Source organism: Centruroides sculpturatus, unplaced genomic scaffold, assembly GCF_000671375.1.
Source record: "Centruroides sculpturatus isolate CEXI.00-Female unplaced genomic scaffold, Cexi_2.0 scaffold220, whole genome shotgun sequence".
Classification (NCBI taxonomy): Eukaryota; Metazoa; Arthropoda; class Arachnida; order Scorpiones; family Buthidae; genus Centruroides; species Centruroides sculpturatus.
In genome coordinates, this window is record NW_019384540.1 from 220,775 (window position 1) to 235,310 (window position 14,536).

General features: G+C 32.6%; 1 protein-coding gene across 1 annotated transcript in view; it reads left to right on the top strand.

Moving 5' to 3' along the window:
- Positions 1-14,536, top strand: part of LOC111623353 (tyrosine-protein kinase RYK-like) — a 101,682-nt gene that overhangs the window by 31,735 nt on the left and 55,411 nt on the right. The window contains exon 3 of the mRNA XM_023365900.1: positions 664-763. Coding sequence (XP_023221668.1) covers positions 664-763 — 100 coding nt within the window. The remainder of the gene's footprint in view (positions 1-663; positions 764-14,536) is intronic.

The window sequence follows — 14,536 nt, forward strand, 5'->3', positions numbered from 1 at the left end:
TCCACATTTGATATCATCATTTATCACATACTGCCATGACACTCTTGTCTGTTCGCTACAACTGCCAAGAATTAATGCGATTGGCGAAGCATAGTGACAGCGGGCCAATAGAGAGCAGGATCCTTGCCATAATGCGGTTTGCGTGCCAATTTTCGTACATGCGTTAATCAAGCTGAATAGTTTGGCCGAATATTCGGCTATTCAGCCACGCTCTTGGCTGAATATTCGGTATTCGGCCTGAGGCCAAATATACTATTCGTTACAACACTAGTTAGGAATGATGTATAAAATTTGAAAAATTGTCTTTATTATTAATTTTGATATATGAATGTATAGACGATATACATTAATATACGAAAGAACAAAATATAAACTTTTAGAACTTTTATTAGCAGAATTTTTTTACATAATTATATTTGTTTTTTTTTATAAAATCACAAATAAATTTATTAACTTTTTGTTTAATAGTTAATCTTTAAGAACCACTCTTTTCTGGCAAAACTCATTTAATATTGATAATGACTGAATTACATAGTTCTGGATTATTTTATTTATTGTTTTTATTATTATTTCTGTTATCTTCCCCTTCTTAGCTTAAATTATTGATAAATGATACTTGACTTTAAAATAATTTAAAATTAATATTTTATACCTTTTATTTAGATGCCTTATTCAATTGGAATTACAGTTAGTAATCCAGAAGCCTTAGGTTCACCTCAGCTAAACATTAGTCATCGTGGAACTATTCCTACACAAGAAGAAGGTAAGTTCTTATTTACCTGCTTTGATGTAAAAAATATCAAAACACTTAATTTTCTCTTGTTATTCATGGGTAAAATGTTCTGATGCATTTCAGACCCTTAATTTTTGGCAAATGAATTCAGTTTTAATAATTGATATGGTTTTTTTTATTTTGTGAAAGACAAGTTATTGGGATATAACAAGTTTGTTAATGTTATACAATATATTAGAAAATTTTATTTGGATGTGACATAATAGAGAAATAATTAGCATGAAATGATTAATTAAAATTATTTTTAATAATGCAGTGAATCCAATATTAAAAGTATCACAAAATAAAATACTAAAACTAATCTAAACTAAATTGATAGACTTTTGTACAACAATGACAAAGGAATTAGTGGTAGAAGTTTCATTATATTAATTCACAGTATGGAATATAGCAGTATTACATTATAAAAGAATAATATGGTAAATTAAACTAGGGTAATAACTTTATACCTGACAAAAGCAAAAAAAAACTTTGAAATCAGAATTATCAATATACAATATGTATTTTATAGAGAATATAAAATTTATATTCTGTATTAAGAATTTATATAAAATTTTATGTTAATCAATCTGCTATTTTGTTTGAGTGCTAGAGTTCTTCCAGTTTGAAGTGGAAGAACTCTTCTTTTTCTTTCTTTATTTCATGCCTTCTCTCTTTCCCACTCTTTTCTTGAAGGCTCCAGAACAAGAATCTTGTCTTTCCTCTTCCAAAAACATTTTTTCCCAAACTGTTTCTTATGATGAGATTGAGTTAGTCCTTGAGAAGTTGGTTCAGATTAAAGGCATTGAGGTGCCACAATATTCTATAGCAGTGTTTTCCAACCTTTTTTGTGCTATGCCCCACCTAAGCCTTTCTAAAATTCTTATGCCCCCTAACATATACAGCGGCTATACAGTTAAATTAACTTAAACTCTGGATGAGTCCATTTTTGAATTGTCCCCTTAACAATCCAACTGCCCCCTGTGGGGCATGGTCCCTACATTCTATAGCCTACTGTTCTATAGCATTTCTGTTCTATGATAATTGATTTACCTGCATTGAATAGTCCTTTCATTAGGCACATCTTCTATATACAGTGAAACCTCCATTAATGGACACTTCTAAATAGTGGACACCTCTACTTAACAGACATGTTTACTATCTCCAGATGTTACAGATGTTCTTTCAAATAGGATATCTATAATATTTACCTCTAAATAATGAATGTCATTGTCCATAATCTACCTACCTTATGAAAACACAAAATCTCATCTTCAGTATTCTGAAAGAATTAATTATGTATGAAATATTTTAAAATTAAAACAAAGAATTAGATCAAATACTCTTTCAGAGGACAAATTTTGACCATAAGTGTCAAATAAAATGTGGCTTAAAATAGGAATAGGGGAGGTAGGCAGATTGTAAAAAGCTGAACAAAACTGTCTGTTAGAGAAGATTAATCTCGTTAAAGTTGTCAATCACCATTTATCATCATACATGTTAATGTTATTAAACGTCTGTCTTATTGTTGGAATTAAGCTTATGGTACCAAGAAACCATAAAATTTTCTGAAGTTATTCATTCATTTGACAAGAATCATAGCACAGCAGTAATGAAAAAAAACAGTTTTAAGGTTAAGACAACAGTGTTTATTTGGTGAAAGTTCAGAGATCATGTTATGAAGGCAATTTGCCAACCACTTTAAATGTAGGATGATCACTGTATCGATTTTTATTAATCACTTAGATCATAAATGACATTATAAATGCAAGAATACAGAATACATTTCTTACCCCTTGAAGTGTCTAGCAAATTGCCTTCGTAACTAGACATTCAAACTCTCGTTGCCTAAACAGACCTTCATCCATCCTTCTGTTCGTAATAATGGTTTCTTTTTTTCTTTGTTTATTTCACTCAGGCCATTTTTGATGAATTAATGATAGTTAATCAACGTTTACATTTTGTTCTAATTTTTATGTTCCATTTAATTAAAGTACAGTCTGTTTGCTATTTAGAATTCAATTAAAATGTAATTTTTACAGCTGAAAAGTTATAAAAAGAATATACTCTATATATATATATATTTTAATTATATATACTACGTATATTTTTTGGTATTTTCACATTCCTAACACAAATTTGATGTTTTCATTATCCATTGTATTCTTCACTTTATAATGACCAGGTTAAAATAACTTACAATATGGTTGTTGGCACGTACAGTACTTTTGAATAGTGGGCAAACTTCTCAGTTCGGACAGTGTCTGCTATTCAGAGGTTATACTGTAAATAAGAATAATTTTTACAGTCAATATACTTTGTGGCCGTGAGTGGTCTAAAGAGATAAAAAGTTACCCAACTATTCAATTTTTTTAATAATTGCATAATATGTAAAGTAAGCAACTTGAGAGAATTTACTTGTGTTATGATTTTTGATACCAGTTGTGCTTGTTTAACATTTCAGATAAAGTAAATCTAGACTTTTTCTTGAACAACAGCATGTTGTTTAAAGTTTACAGAATGGCTTGACAAATGAAAAAGCATTTGACAATAACATTCCTGGGATAAAAAGCTCATTGATAAAAAAAAGAGAGAAAGTCAAATCCTTTAACAGAACACAACATACTTTATCACACAAGTAACAATACAGCATAACTATGGTGCAGAATCACATCTCTAACACACAAGTCACTGATATTTGTCTTGTATCAGCTAATGCAGGAAATATCCATATTCAGCATCTTTTCAGTTGAAAACAAAATATTTTAATAGGCATATGATCATCATCAATGGATAAAGTTGAGTAGAAAAATATTACCTGTTTGTTGAGTCCTGACACCTTTTGCATGGTAGGATGATAGAAGTGTCAAAATTTGCTATTGATGTCATGCAATCATACAAATTTACTATTGATATCAATAGTGCAGATTGATAGTAGTGATATATCAGTGATAGTGTAGAGAATAATTACTAATATATACAAGGTGTGGCAATTTAATTTCTGGAATGTACAGTACCTTTAAAAAATATACATGTTGAAATGTACCGTAGTGACTACCATTACCTTCAAAGTACGCCTTTTGTCTGTACACTGACTGAGATAGCATTCCCATTTCTGGAAGCAGGTCTGGAATTCATTTTCTGGAATACTGTTGAGTACCTCTCTGATATTCTGTTTGATATCAGTTATATTGGAAAATCTTCATCTCTTCAGTGCAGCTTTTAATTTCGGAAATAGCCAGAAATCACAGGAAGCTAAATCAGGTGAATAGGCAGTATGGTCTAATTGGATAATTGCTTTTTTGCCCAGAAAATCTCTCATTTTGAATGCACTATAACTTGGTGCATTGTCATAAGGAATGATCCACTTGTCTGGCCAAAATTTGGGTCTTTTTCTTTGAACTGAATCTTGTAATCTCTTCAACACCTAGGTAATAGCATTATTTGTTGACTGTTCCCTGTTCAATAAATTCTTTCTGGTGTATTTCTTTGGTCACAATGGAATAGTTCATCAAGGTCTTAAATTGTGTGTTGTGGCAGTACACCATAGTTGTTTTTTTTCTTTCTCTTACTCTGTAGTCTTTGTTCTTTATTTTTTTCTACAGTTTTAGAACTGTCTTTCTTCTTTACTGAAAGAGGGGGTCTATTCCAGTATTGAGGAAATGCCATCCTTCTGTTCAAGATAACTGGCCCAAACGATTTTGTGAACAGTATATATAAGAGTGAAGGAGTCTAGAAAAATAACTCTTCTGACTAGCCTTTGGACAGGAAAGGAAAGGAGATGGTTTTAAGAAGTGTATTGGTAAGGTGAGGTCCAGGAAGGTTAAACATATAAAACATTTTGGATTTTGAAAGTTCTTTTGTGAGAAGACAATGTCCCCATTTCTGTCAAGATTGAAGAAATTGTTCTGTTACCTGGGTGACCTAATTTTTCAGTGGACTTGATCAGCCAAAGAATTGGGGTACCCTTTGTTTTCTTCCAACTGTTGTTCTATCCTTGACTTTTGCCTGCTATCAGTAAAATCCTTTCTTACATTAACATAAGATTATTATTGATAGTTTTAAGTATTTAGTTTACTGTTTTGTTCTTGTGATAGATTAAGTCTTTGATGTTAGTTGGAATCCTTTGTATGCATTGTTGTCATTTTAGTTAAATTATTTTGTATTGTGCTGAATGTTTGTCAGGAGCACCTTCCTTGGTTGACATCATGGGTTGTGTTGTTGTAGTTTGTAAGAATTCCAGTGTTAATTAGAATAAAATTTTATTTGTTGTCACAATCTGTTATTTTAAATCATACATCTCACAGTGTAACATGCATACTTTTTTAGGGAATACTGAACATGGGGGATTTCTGTTGCATGTTCTGATGTTTTGTTTCTGGGTTATATTGGAAGCACCAAGTTTCATCCCTTATAATTATGCTTGGAAACAGATATGTTTGAAGAAAGATCAGTTACAATTTCAAGCTGACACTGTTTCTGTTCATTTATCAAGATCCGAGACACAAAAGTTCACTATTACAACTAACATTAGCCATCTTTCTTGTTACATGTGTAGAGTGCCCTGTAGAACAAGGTCTGCAGGGCTAGACAAAAAAAAAAAAAAAAAAAACAACGGACAAGTTGGCTCAACAAATATCTAGTTTTTAATTAATTTCCGTTAGGTACAAATGTGATATTTACATAGGGAGTGAACTATTGACAAAATTTTGTTATATCCAAGTGGTACAATCATACACTACATACACTTGCATCTTTCCTCTCTTTCTTTCCCCAACTTTGGGGGGCTCATGACAAGTGATAAAGCGGGACAACGAATGGCGCATAACAAAAAAAAATATATACTAAGTTACTCACGACAATCTTACACCGCGTACAAACATTTGAAGGAAAAAACTAATCTCTTCGAATGAATCCTCCGCCAATCATTTTTCTCTTGAACAAGTTGTATTTCACTGCCACACTGTCCTTATTTAGATGCAAATGGATTTTTCTATCTTGTCTTCTTTCCATCCTCGGGCCTCTCATGCTTGGCGCCTTGATCTCATACACGTGGCCAGAACATCGCAGTCTGGAACAAGCAGAAACTAAAGGTCCTACTCCACGTGGGTCACGACCTTTTATATCCTACTAAATGGATATCCTCCTTACGTGACCTCTACTGGCCAATCTGGCTGCCAACATACGGTGAATTGGGAAAAGATGACACCACAAACAAAAACGAAAGGGGCGAGGGAAAAACCAAAACAAACAAAAAAGAAAATAGTCGTGAAGCACTATACATGTGATCTTAGTACTGGTTTTTCATTGCCTCTTGAGGTTGGACCAATGTTCTATTCTATCAAAGGGAAATTTACTTCAGAGGAAAGATTACTGGTTCCAAAATAAAGTATAGAAGGTGAATTGTTCTAACCCATTTTGTAGGATGATAGTTTACATTAAAAGTAACAGAATGGATCAATATCTATATTTGCAAGTTGAAGAGGGTTAGATTACAGTTGTGCTGACCTCCTCCAATTATATTATAGTCACTACACTATTTCTATTTGAGTAGTGTCAAGAATTGTAGATACTATAATAAAATCTTAATTAAGGTTTTGGAAATAGCATGTTTGGTATCGTCTAAATTTAAATGAATCAGTTGGTGGCACTGTGAATAACTATTTTGCAATATAAAGTTATAACAGATATATTTATTAGTTGATTCAAGTAATATTTCTCAATACTAAAAAAATCAATCAATATCAGTTAAATTTCAAAAAGACAGCAAAGTAATATGAACTGATGGAATATTTTAATTATGAAATAACTAAATTATCATTTTAATAATAATTTATATTATTTACTGTTAAATTCAGTGTCATTATAAAATATCTGAATCCTGAGTAATGCTGACTATTTTGTTCAACATTATCATATATTATTTTTATTGTCATAAAAATATGTAAAACTTGGTGCTTTGTTGTTTAATAAACAAAAACTGCTTGGTTAAGGTTAACAAATTAGTTTTGTGAAGTGTGCGAATACCGTAGACAAAGAAACTTAACTTTTATAATATAAGAATCTTTAATTCGCATAATGGAGTACAGGAAATTGTTATAGAATGCCAGCTATACAACCTCTACCCCTGATCTGATTACACTATTATAGAAAACAAAAGCCAACATATGTCTGTCTATCGCAACAAATTTTTCCTTAATTGAAGTAGTAGTCTACCAAGGGACAATACAAATATATATATATATCTTAAAACTAAACTTATGACTAACTATGATCTACTTAAGAAGATATAGAGATATAATACTAGAAAGAGAATAGAAAATAGAGATAAAAGAAAATTCGGGTATCCAATGATTTCAGCATTCTTCATGGTGATAAATAAAAATCAACACCTTTAAACATCCAGCAAATCGTTTTTTAATATTTAAAAACGCTTTCGAACGCTTTAAGCGATCATCATCAGTTAACATTTGTGAATCGAACGAAGAAATTCGAAAATTACGTAAAACGAAATTCAAAAAGCGATTACATAAATATATGTAAATACGTTAACATTTACCAAGTTTAAATAATCTTAAGAATTATAAAAGAAATAAAATAAATTATATGCATCCAATAAAAATTATCTTATATAATCTTCCCGCTTACATTAATTACGTCACTCATCGTAGAAGGATTTCCATGCCGACGATAATCCGTCAGCATCCCTATGATTAATACAGCTTGTGTGCATTTGCGCCTTGTGAATTTCTAGTTTTTCCAGATGTTTCACAGCCTGCCTGGATTTTGTGGCTTTAATGATCGACGCCCGATCCCAAAAGACTTCGATATTCTGCTGCTTGGCAAAGGCCGCAAGCACCGTAGAGTCTATGTTTTTATTGACTGATTGCTTATGTTCAGCAATCCTTTTCTTTAAGTTTCTTAAGGTTGCCCCTATGTACACTAGATTGGTGTTAAATCTACGGTCTTTTAATGGTATAGAGTACACCCCTGCCATTGCGCTGCGTTCGTAATTGCCTTTATCGTTCCTTAAGAGCCTGTATACGGTGGGATTACGTTTGTAAACTATCCGTACATCCTTATCCCTGGTAACTTTCTTAACCATTCCTTTAAGGAACGGTATGTAATTGAGTACGATTCTCTCTTTGCGTTGATTCCCTCCCTGAGAGGGGAGTCGCTTCCGACAATTCGCGATGAGGGCATCTATTCTTTCTCTACGGTATCCTTGCTGCATCGCCATGTTTTTTATATACTCTAATTCTTTGTAAGTGTCGCAGACGCTGGTGCAATGCGTGTGTGCCCTCCTTATCCACGAACGAAAAACGGCCATTTTTATATGCTCAGGGTCTGCGGAGTTCCTAGGAATGACGATAGGAAGATAAGTAGGTTTCCGGTATATATCTGTTCCGATTTCACCATCTTTGCAAGATATAGTTAAATCTAAAAAATTAACAATGCTTCCATTTTCTTGTTCCAGCTCCAGAGTTAACCCATACGGGTTGTCGTTGATCCGATCTAAAAACTGATTAACTCTGTGATTATCTTTCCATAAAATAAAGATATCGTCCACATATCTTGCGTAAGCCAATATGTCTTCCTGGAATGAGGGGAGTATATCATTTTCGAGATTACGCAACACTAATTCGCAGAGTATAGCTGACATGGGGCTACCCATCGGTACGCCCCGTGTCTGTAAGTAAGTTTTATCTTCAAATTGAAAGAAAGATGTGTGGCATACTAAATCCGCCAATTCCAAGATCTCCATGTGGTATTTCATAGAATTGCTAATTTTTGCTAACAAAAAGTCTCTCAGGGCGCAAAAGCAGGGAGGTAATTTAATTGACGGGTACAGAGCTTTGTAATCTAAAACCGTCATCCATTCTTTATCCATAAGCATGACATCCTCCAACTTTCTTAGCAACTCCACCGCATTTTTTACCGAAAAAGGCGAGTCTTGCATATTTTTCCGTATAAACTTAACCAGTTGTTTCTCCAACTTGAACGTAGGAGCATTACACTTCTCCACAACAGGGCGCAGCTGTGTTCCTGGCTTATGTGTCTTTCCGAACGCGAAAATTCTTGGGGTTCTCGGGGTCTGCACAACAGCCCTCTCCATATCCAGAAGACAGGCCAAAGGGGTTAGCGTAAATCTTCTCACCCTTTGTTGTAAAGCTTCTAAAAAATTATTCGGTGCAATAAGTGATTCTGTACTAATAATGTATTCATGCAATTTCCTTCTATATGAATCCCTCTTAATGAGCACCATACCCTTTGTTTTATCCGCTTTTATGAGTACAACATCATTCCTTCTGAGCCAGTCTCTGGTTTCTTTTATACATGTTTGGAAACGTAACGCGTTTTTGTTGTTTCGTTTCTCATTTTCGGCTTGGAATCTCGCTTTCCATCTACAGTAATCCTGCATAGTTAAACTCATGTTCTTTACAAGCAATTCAACATTCGGAATGATGTCCTCCGGGCGTACTATCGGTGTAGGAGCAAAGCAAGGACCGTACTCCAAAGCATTCAACAAGCATTGAGGGGGAGAAATGTTGTCCCAAGCGGTTAAAAACATCGTTTTTCTTACCCTCGGTTTAATATTATGGCGCTTGAATAGCCATTTTAGCTTCTTAATATACTTGCGTTTCAGCCTATTCTCTAAGGAGTAAGATAAAGCAATCACCCTGATATTAACCTCCTTCAAAAGATCTTGATTCTCCTTATAAAGTTCATTTTCCAAATTTACGAGATGGTGCAGCAATCTATAATATAGGCGTCTTGTACATCTGATGGCCTTATTGAGGCATAAATTCTTCAACTTCGGCAACAAACTGCGACAATCCACAGGAAGTCTGATGCGATGAATTGACATAGGGAAAACCCCATTCAACCGACATTGGCTAAGAAATTCGAATTTCGTTCTCACTCTGTATGTAAGCGGGAAGATTATATAAGATAATTTTTATTGGATGCATATAATTTATTTTATTTCTTTTATAATTCTTAAGATTATTTAAACTTGGTAAATGTTAACGTATTTACATATATTTATGTAATCGCTTTTTGAATTTCGTTTTACGTAATTTTCGAATTTCTTCGTTCGATTCACAAATGTTAACTGATGATGATCGCTTAAAGCGTTCGAAAGCGTTTTTAAATATTAAAAAACGATTTGCTGGATGTTTAAAGGTGTTGATTTTTATTTATTGTGTGGTTCCAGTAAGGAAAGTATTTTATTCATGGTGATATTGGTAAGTTGGACGAATCGCTTTCTATTCACAGCAAATATTAACCTCTTTCCTTAAAAACATATTAAGTTAGACACACTGGAAGAAAATACTCTTCTACATTTCACAATTCTGGTTTTCACTTCGTTTCTCCAATCTCTTTGTTCTTTTCCTCTCATCTCCATGCGGTGCCAAAAGTGTGCTGGAGAGCTTTCTTCACCGTCCTTTCTGTCCCCATCGTCACCTAAGAATGAATTTGTGGTCATCGTTATACCCTGAGGGTCGCATCACTTCTCATTGTTACTAAGGGATCACCTGCTGATATGCTGTTAAACACAGGTTGGGAGAAAATGCCAGAAGGAAAGACAATAGACATGAAGACAAAGGAAATATTATATTCAAAAAATAAATTATGACTATACAATTATGGCACATAGCCACAGTTTAATATGATGGCCTTGATTTAAGTCATTCTTAGCATTCAAGTATATCAAGCTCAGATTGACAAAATAAAATCTCTATAAATCAAAATGTATTTTAAAAATAAGCACAAAGAAAAATCCTTGTATTTACAATACAGTTAAACCTTGTTAAATTGAAGTTTAAGGTTAAAAATATTCCAATTTTGCATTAGAGTTTCAAGTTAATCACTTTAATACCTGATTTTCTAAAATTTTTCTTTGCCCTTAAATTTTCTATTATCAAACTGTTCACAGAATAATTACAAAATTGTATACAGTTTACAGCACTTTTGAGTGCATTATTAAATTGCCTCCTTGTGTCCCAATTAGAATGCTGGTAACGTACTGTATCACCAAAAAGATAGTGATACTAGACTGTAATGGCTTGGTGTGTTGTGTTTGGCATGGAGCCATAGTATTTGTTTATCTTAATTCTCTGTATTCATAAGAAATGCAAGAGAAAATGAAGATTATAGACCTATCAAAGAGTAAAGGGTACACAGGAAAATGGGTTCTAGATAAAAGTACTCACAATTTTGACTTAATGAAATTGTATTACATGAAAAAACTCTATATATTTGTACCTGGGACCTGTAGACATCTTTCAGTAAATGCAGTTTGACTTAGCAAGGTGTATTATAAAGTTATCAGATCTAATTTTTAAAAAAAATTTTACAGAACAATAAAAATGTTTGTAATGACAAAAAAGTTTCTTGTTGACAAAGTACACAACAGCCCTTTTCTCGTAGGCTATTGTTGGATTTAGAGTTTTTATCTTCTCTGTAGTTGACTTTTATCAGAACTGCTCACAATAATTTACATAACAGTAGAAATTACAACTCTTGTAAAAAGGCTTTGTCATTTTTTATTAAAAAATCTAAATTATGTACCTGAAATGAAGTTCATAGATTTAGTGTTCTGTGTATGTTGTTTTATGTGTGGGATGGCAACTGTGGCCATTTGTTGGCAGTTGTTTCTTGATATAGTTCATTTGTCTCTGCTCTCTGTGGTCTCCTCTTTCTTTATGGATAGAATTTATTATCATTAAATAACTGTTGTTTTTATTATTAGAGTTAAATAGTCCTTAGACATAGTGTACCATAATATATTTGATAAAATTCAAATAAAGAGAAATCAATGTATTTTAAACTATTTTGTCTTGTTAAAGTACATTAATAATTTTAAATGTTTTATGTATTTAAATGTTTTCATGTATTTTTATATACTATTTTTCTTTTCTTTTCTGTAGCTATGGACGAAGCTCTCCTGGATTATCAACACAAGGCCAAACATTTTTACGTGTTGACACTCCTAATAATGCTAGTGCTACAGGCAGTAAGTTATAATTTACTTCATTTATGATTAATTTATTTCTCTGAATTGTCAAAGGTTGAGTTTTTTTATATAAAGATAAAGAAATAGAAAGTACATAGTAATATATATGTTTTTTATTTTTTCTCATTTAATGATTTCTTAGATTTTCAAAAATTTTAATTTCTTTACAGTTTGAATTCATTTTGTTCTTAATTTCCAAAAAATAAAATTTTTGGGAATTAAAAGTAAAATGAATTCAAACCAAGTCAAATATTACCAGATTTTTTTAAAACTGTAATTAGTCTATTTGACTTTATTTGTTTTGTAGTTAGATATATAAACAATGTACATCTCAGTAATATCCACAATAGAGCTTGTAAGCTATGTGCAGTTCAAAGCATCTTAGGTAGCTCTTGAGGTTTCATACAATAATATATTTTTTAATTATTAAACATTCAGTTATTTGAAAAAGTTTTGTAGGAAAGTGAAATATTAATAAAATTCATTATTTAAAAAATTACTTTTGTCACATGAAACTATAAATAAATTAAACATACTATGGGTTATTTAATGTTTCACAAGATGGACATATCCAGGAGAGCTTATGGTGCTATTGAACCTTCTTGATACTAAGGTATAAGCAGGTGGTGAAAAATGAGTCTAACAAAGAGAATGATAAGACAAAGGAAATTCTTTAATTTTTCACCAGTATTCGATAATTTTACAGGATTTCGTTTGGATTCCGACAACTGCTTGAACAAAATGTCTTGAATATTAACGCAAACAGGAACGTTAACCGGATTCTCGCGACAAAGGAACAGCTTTTCAAAAATACGCAGTGTTACAAAATTAAGCACGAAAAACTTACAATTAATTATTCGGAAACTACTTATTTTATAGGGAAGGATAGAAGGAGTATTTGATAGGATAGGACCGAACATGAATGGGTACCCAACTTATCTAGTAACCTTATGATCGAAGTTGTATCTTAGATCTCTCTGCTGGATGACATGAAGTCCGATGACCATAGACTTCAAACTTTTCCTTTCTCTCTTCGGGTTTCCCAATAAACTTCTGGAGGGGTTCTCACGTTAGCATACTTCTAGGGTTCTTCTCTCGTGTCTGCTCTTAGACCTACTCGTTCTTTTTCTCTTCTTGGTGATGCAAGATCTACTTGACGATATCCACGAAATACGTCCTCACAGCTCAATGTCTATGCCAAAAGTAACCCCTGTATCTTCCTTTTAGCGCCTCTGGGCTAACCACTCCTTTTGTTTTTCAATCATGTAGTTGCCACCCACAGAGAGGTTTCCAGAAAGGAGAGGACAAGGAAACAAAGGACAGAGAAAGAAGGGGAAATGAAATATATATATATATATATATATACAAATACGTTATACAAAAATATGGCGTACAACCACAATACCAAAGCAATTAGTTTTGTTACTTCAAAAATAAAAATAAGTGCACTTCAATAGCAGAAAGTAATCTTAGAAATATTAAAAAAATATATTTTTTTTAATCTGTGTGGAGTGGAGTATAGACTAAAAATAATCACATATGAATTCAAAATAATTGTAATTTTGATAATTTCGAGTGAAAATAAAAATGCAGTTATTTTCTATCTATACTTACCTGCTTTTGGAATCATACTGTAATTTGTATAATTTATAATCAGTTTTTCAATTCAAAATTATCCATTATCCATTTTTCATCATCCATTTAACAATTTTAAAAAGCCAATGAAAAAAAAGAATGATGTAAAAGTTAGATAACTGAGGTTTAACTCCAAGATAATTGAGTAGCATTCTCTGAAAAATGGCAAGAGCACAAGTCTTGGTCCCTTTGAATCTGCCTTGACCAGCACCCATGTTCTCAAAATCTTGGATATACCACTGTCATAAAAATATTCACAGGCTGTATCTGTATATATGCAACGTAATGTTGGCAACTTTTGCTATTTCCAGCATAAATATATAGATCTTTTCCATATTTTGCTTCCATATATGGCAATTCCTGAAGAACAGTTAGCTAGACATCCTTGATATGTATTTATATTTAAAACATGTACAGAATTGTTATTTGGAATTCAAATTTCAATCTTTTAGTCTTAGTATTGAATTTTATGTTCTATTCGTGTTTATGCCATTCACTTTTATGTGGCTTTTCATCTTGAATGATAATAATATACTCTGTATTTTTTGGTGATGTTGTGTGGTGCCTTAATATACTGTAGCTGGATGAGTCTGCTGTATAATTCAGGATGACTGACACCAGTCAGTTTTTCTTTTGGAGAACTGACTGGTGTTAGTCATCCTGAATTGACTGGTGTAAGTTGTTAACAGTTCTTTTGAATTCTCTCTACTTGAACATAAACCTTCTAACTCCCCAGTATTACTCTTTTTGGCAAACGTTTTCGACCCTACCAGGGTCTTCTTCAGGCTACCGTTTTAATAAATTCAAATATTGCAAAATCGAACAGTAATGGATTAAATGCGATTCAAATCCTAGAATGTCAACGTTTATATCAAAAATATAGAACACCACGTTCTTTCTCGATGACATTAAAGCTTGCGTAAATTGCGCTTGTAATAAACGACATTGCACTCAATTATGTGTGGGGTGTTTCTTCATAACAAAATTTCCATGCTTTAGAGATATTAACTGCGTCTTTGGAGTTAATACATGTGTTGTTTAATCCTGCTTTATAAATCTCTAAGGTCTCCATAATTCTTAGTTGGTCCGTACGCTGTGATAGTCTTACC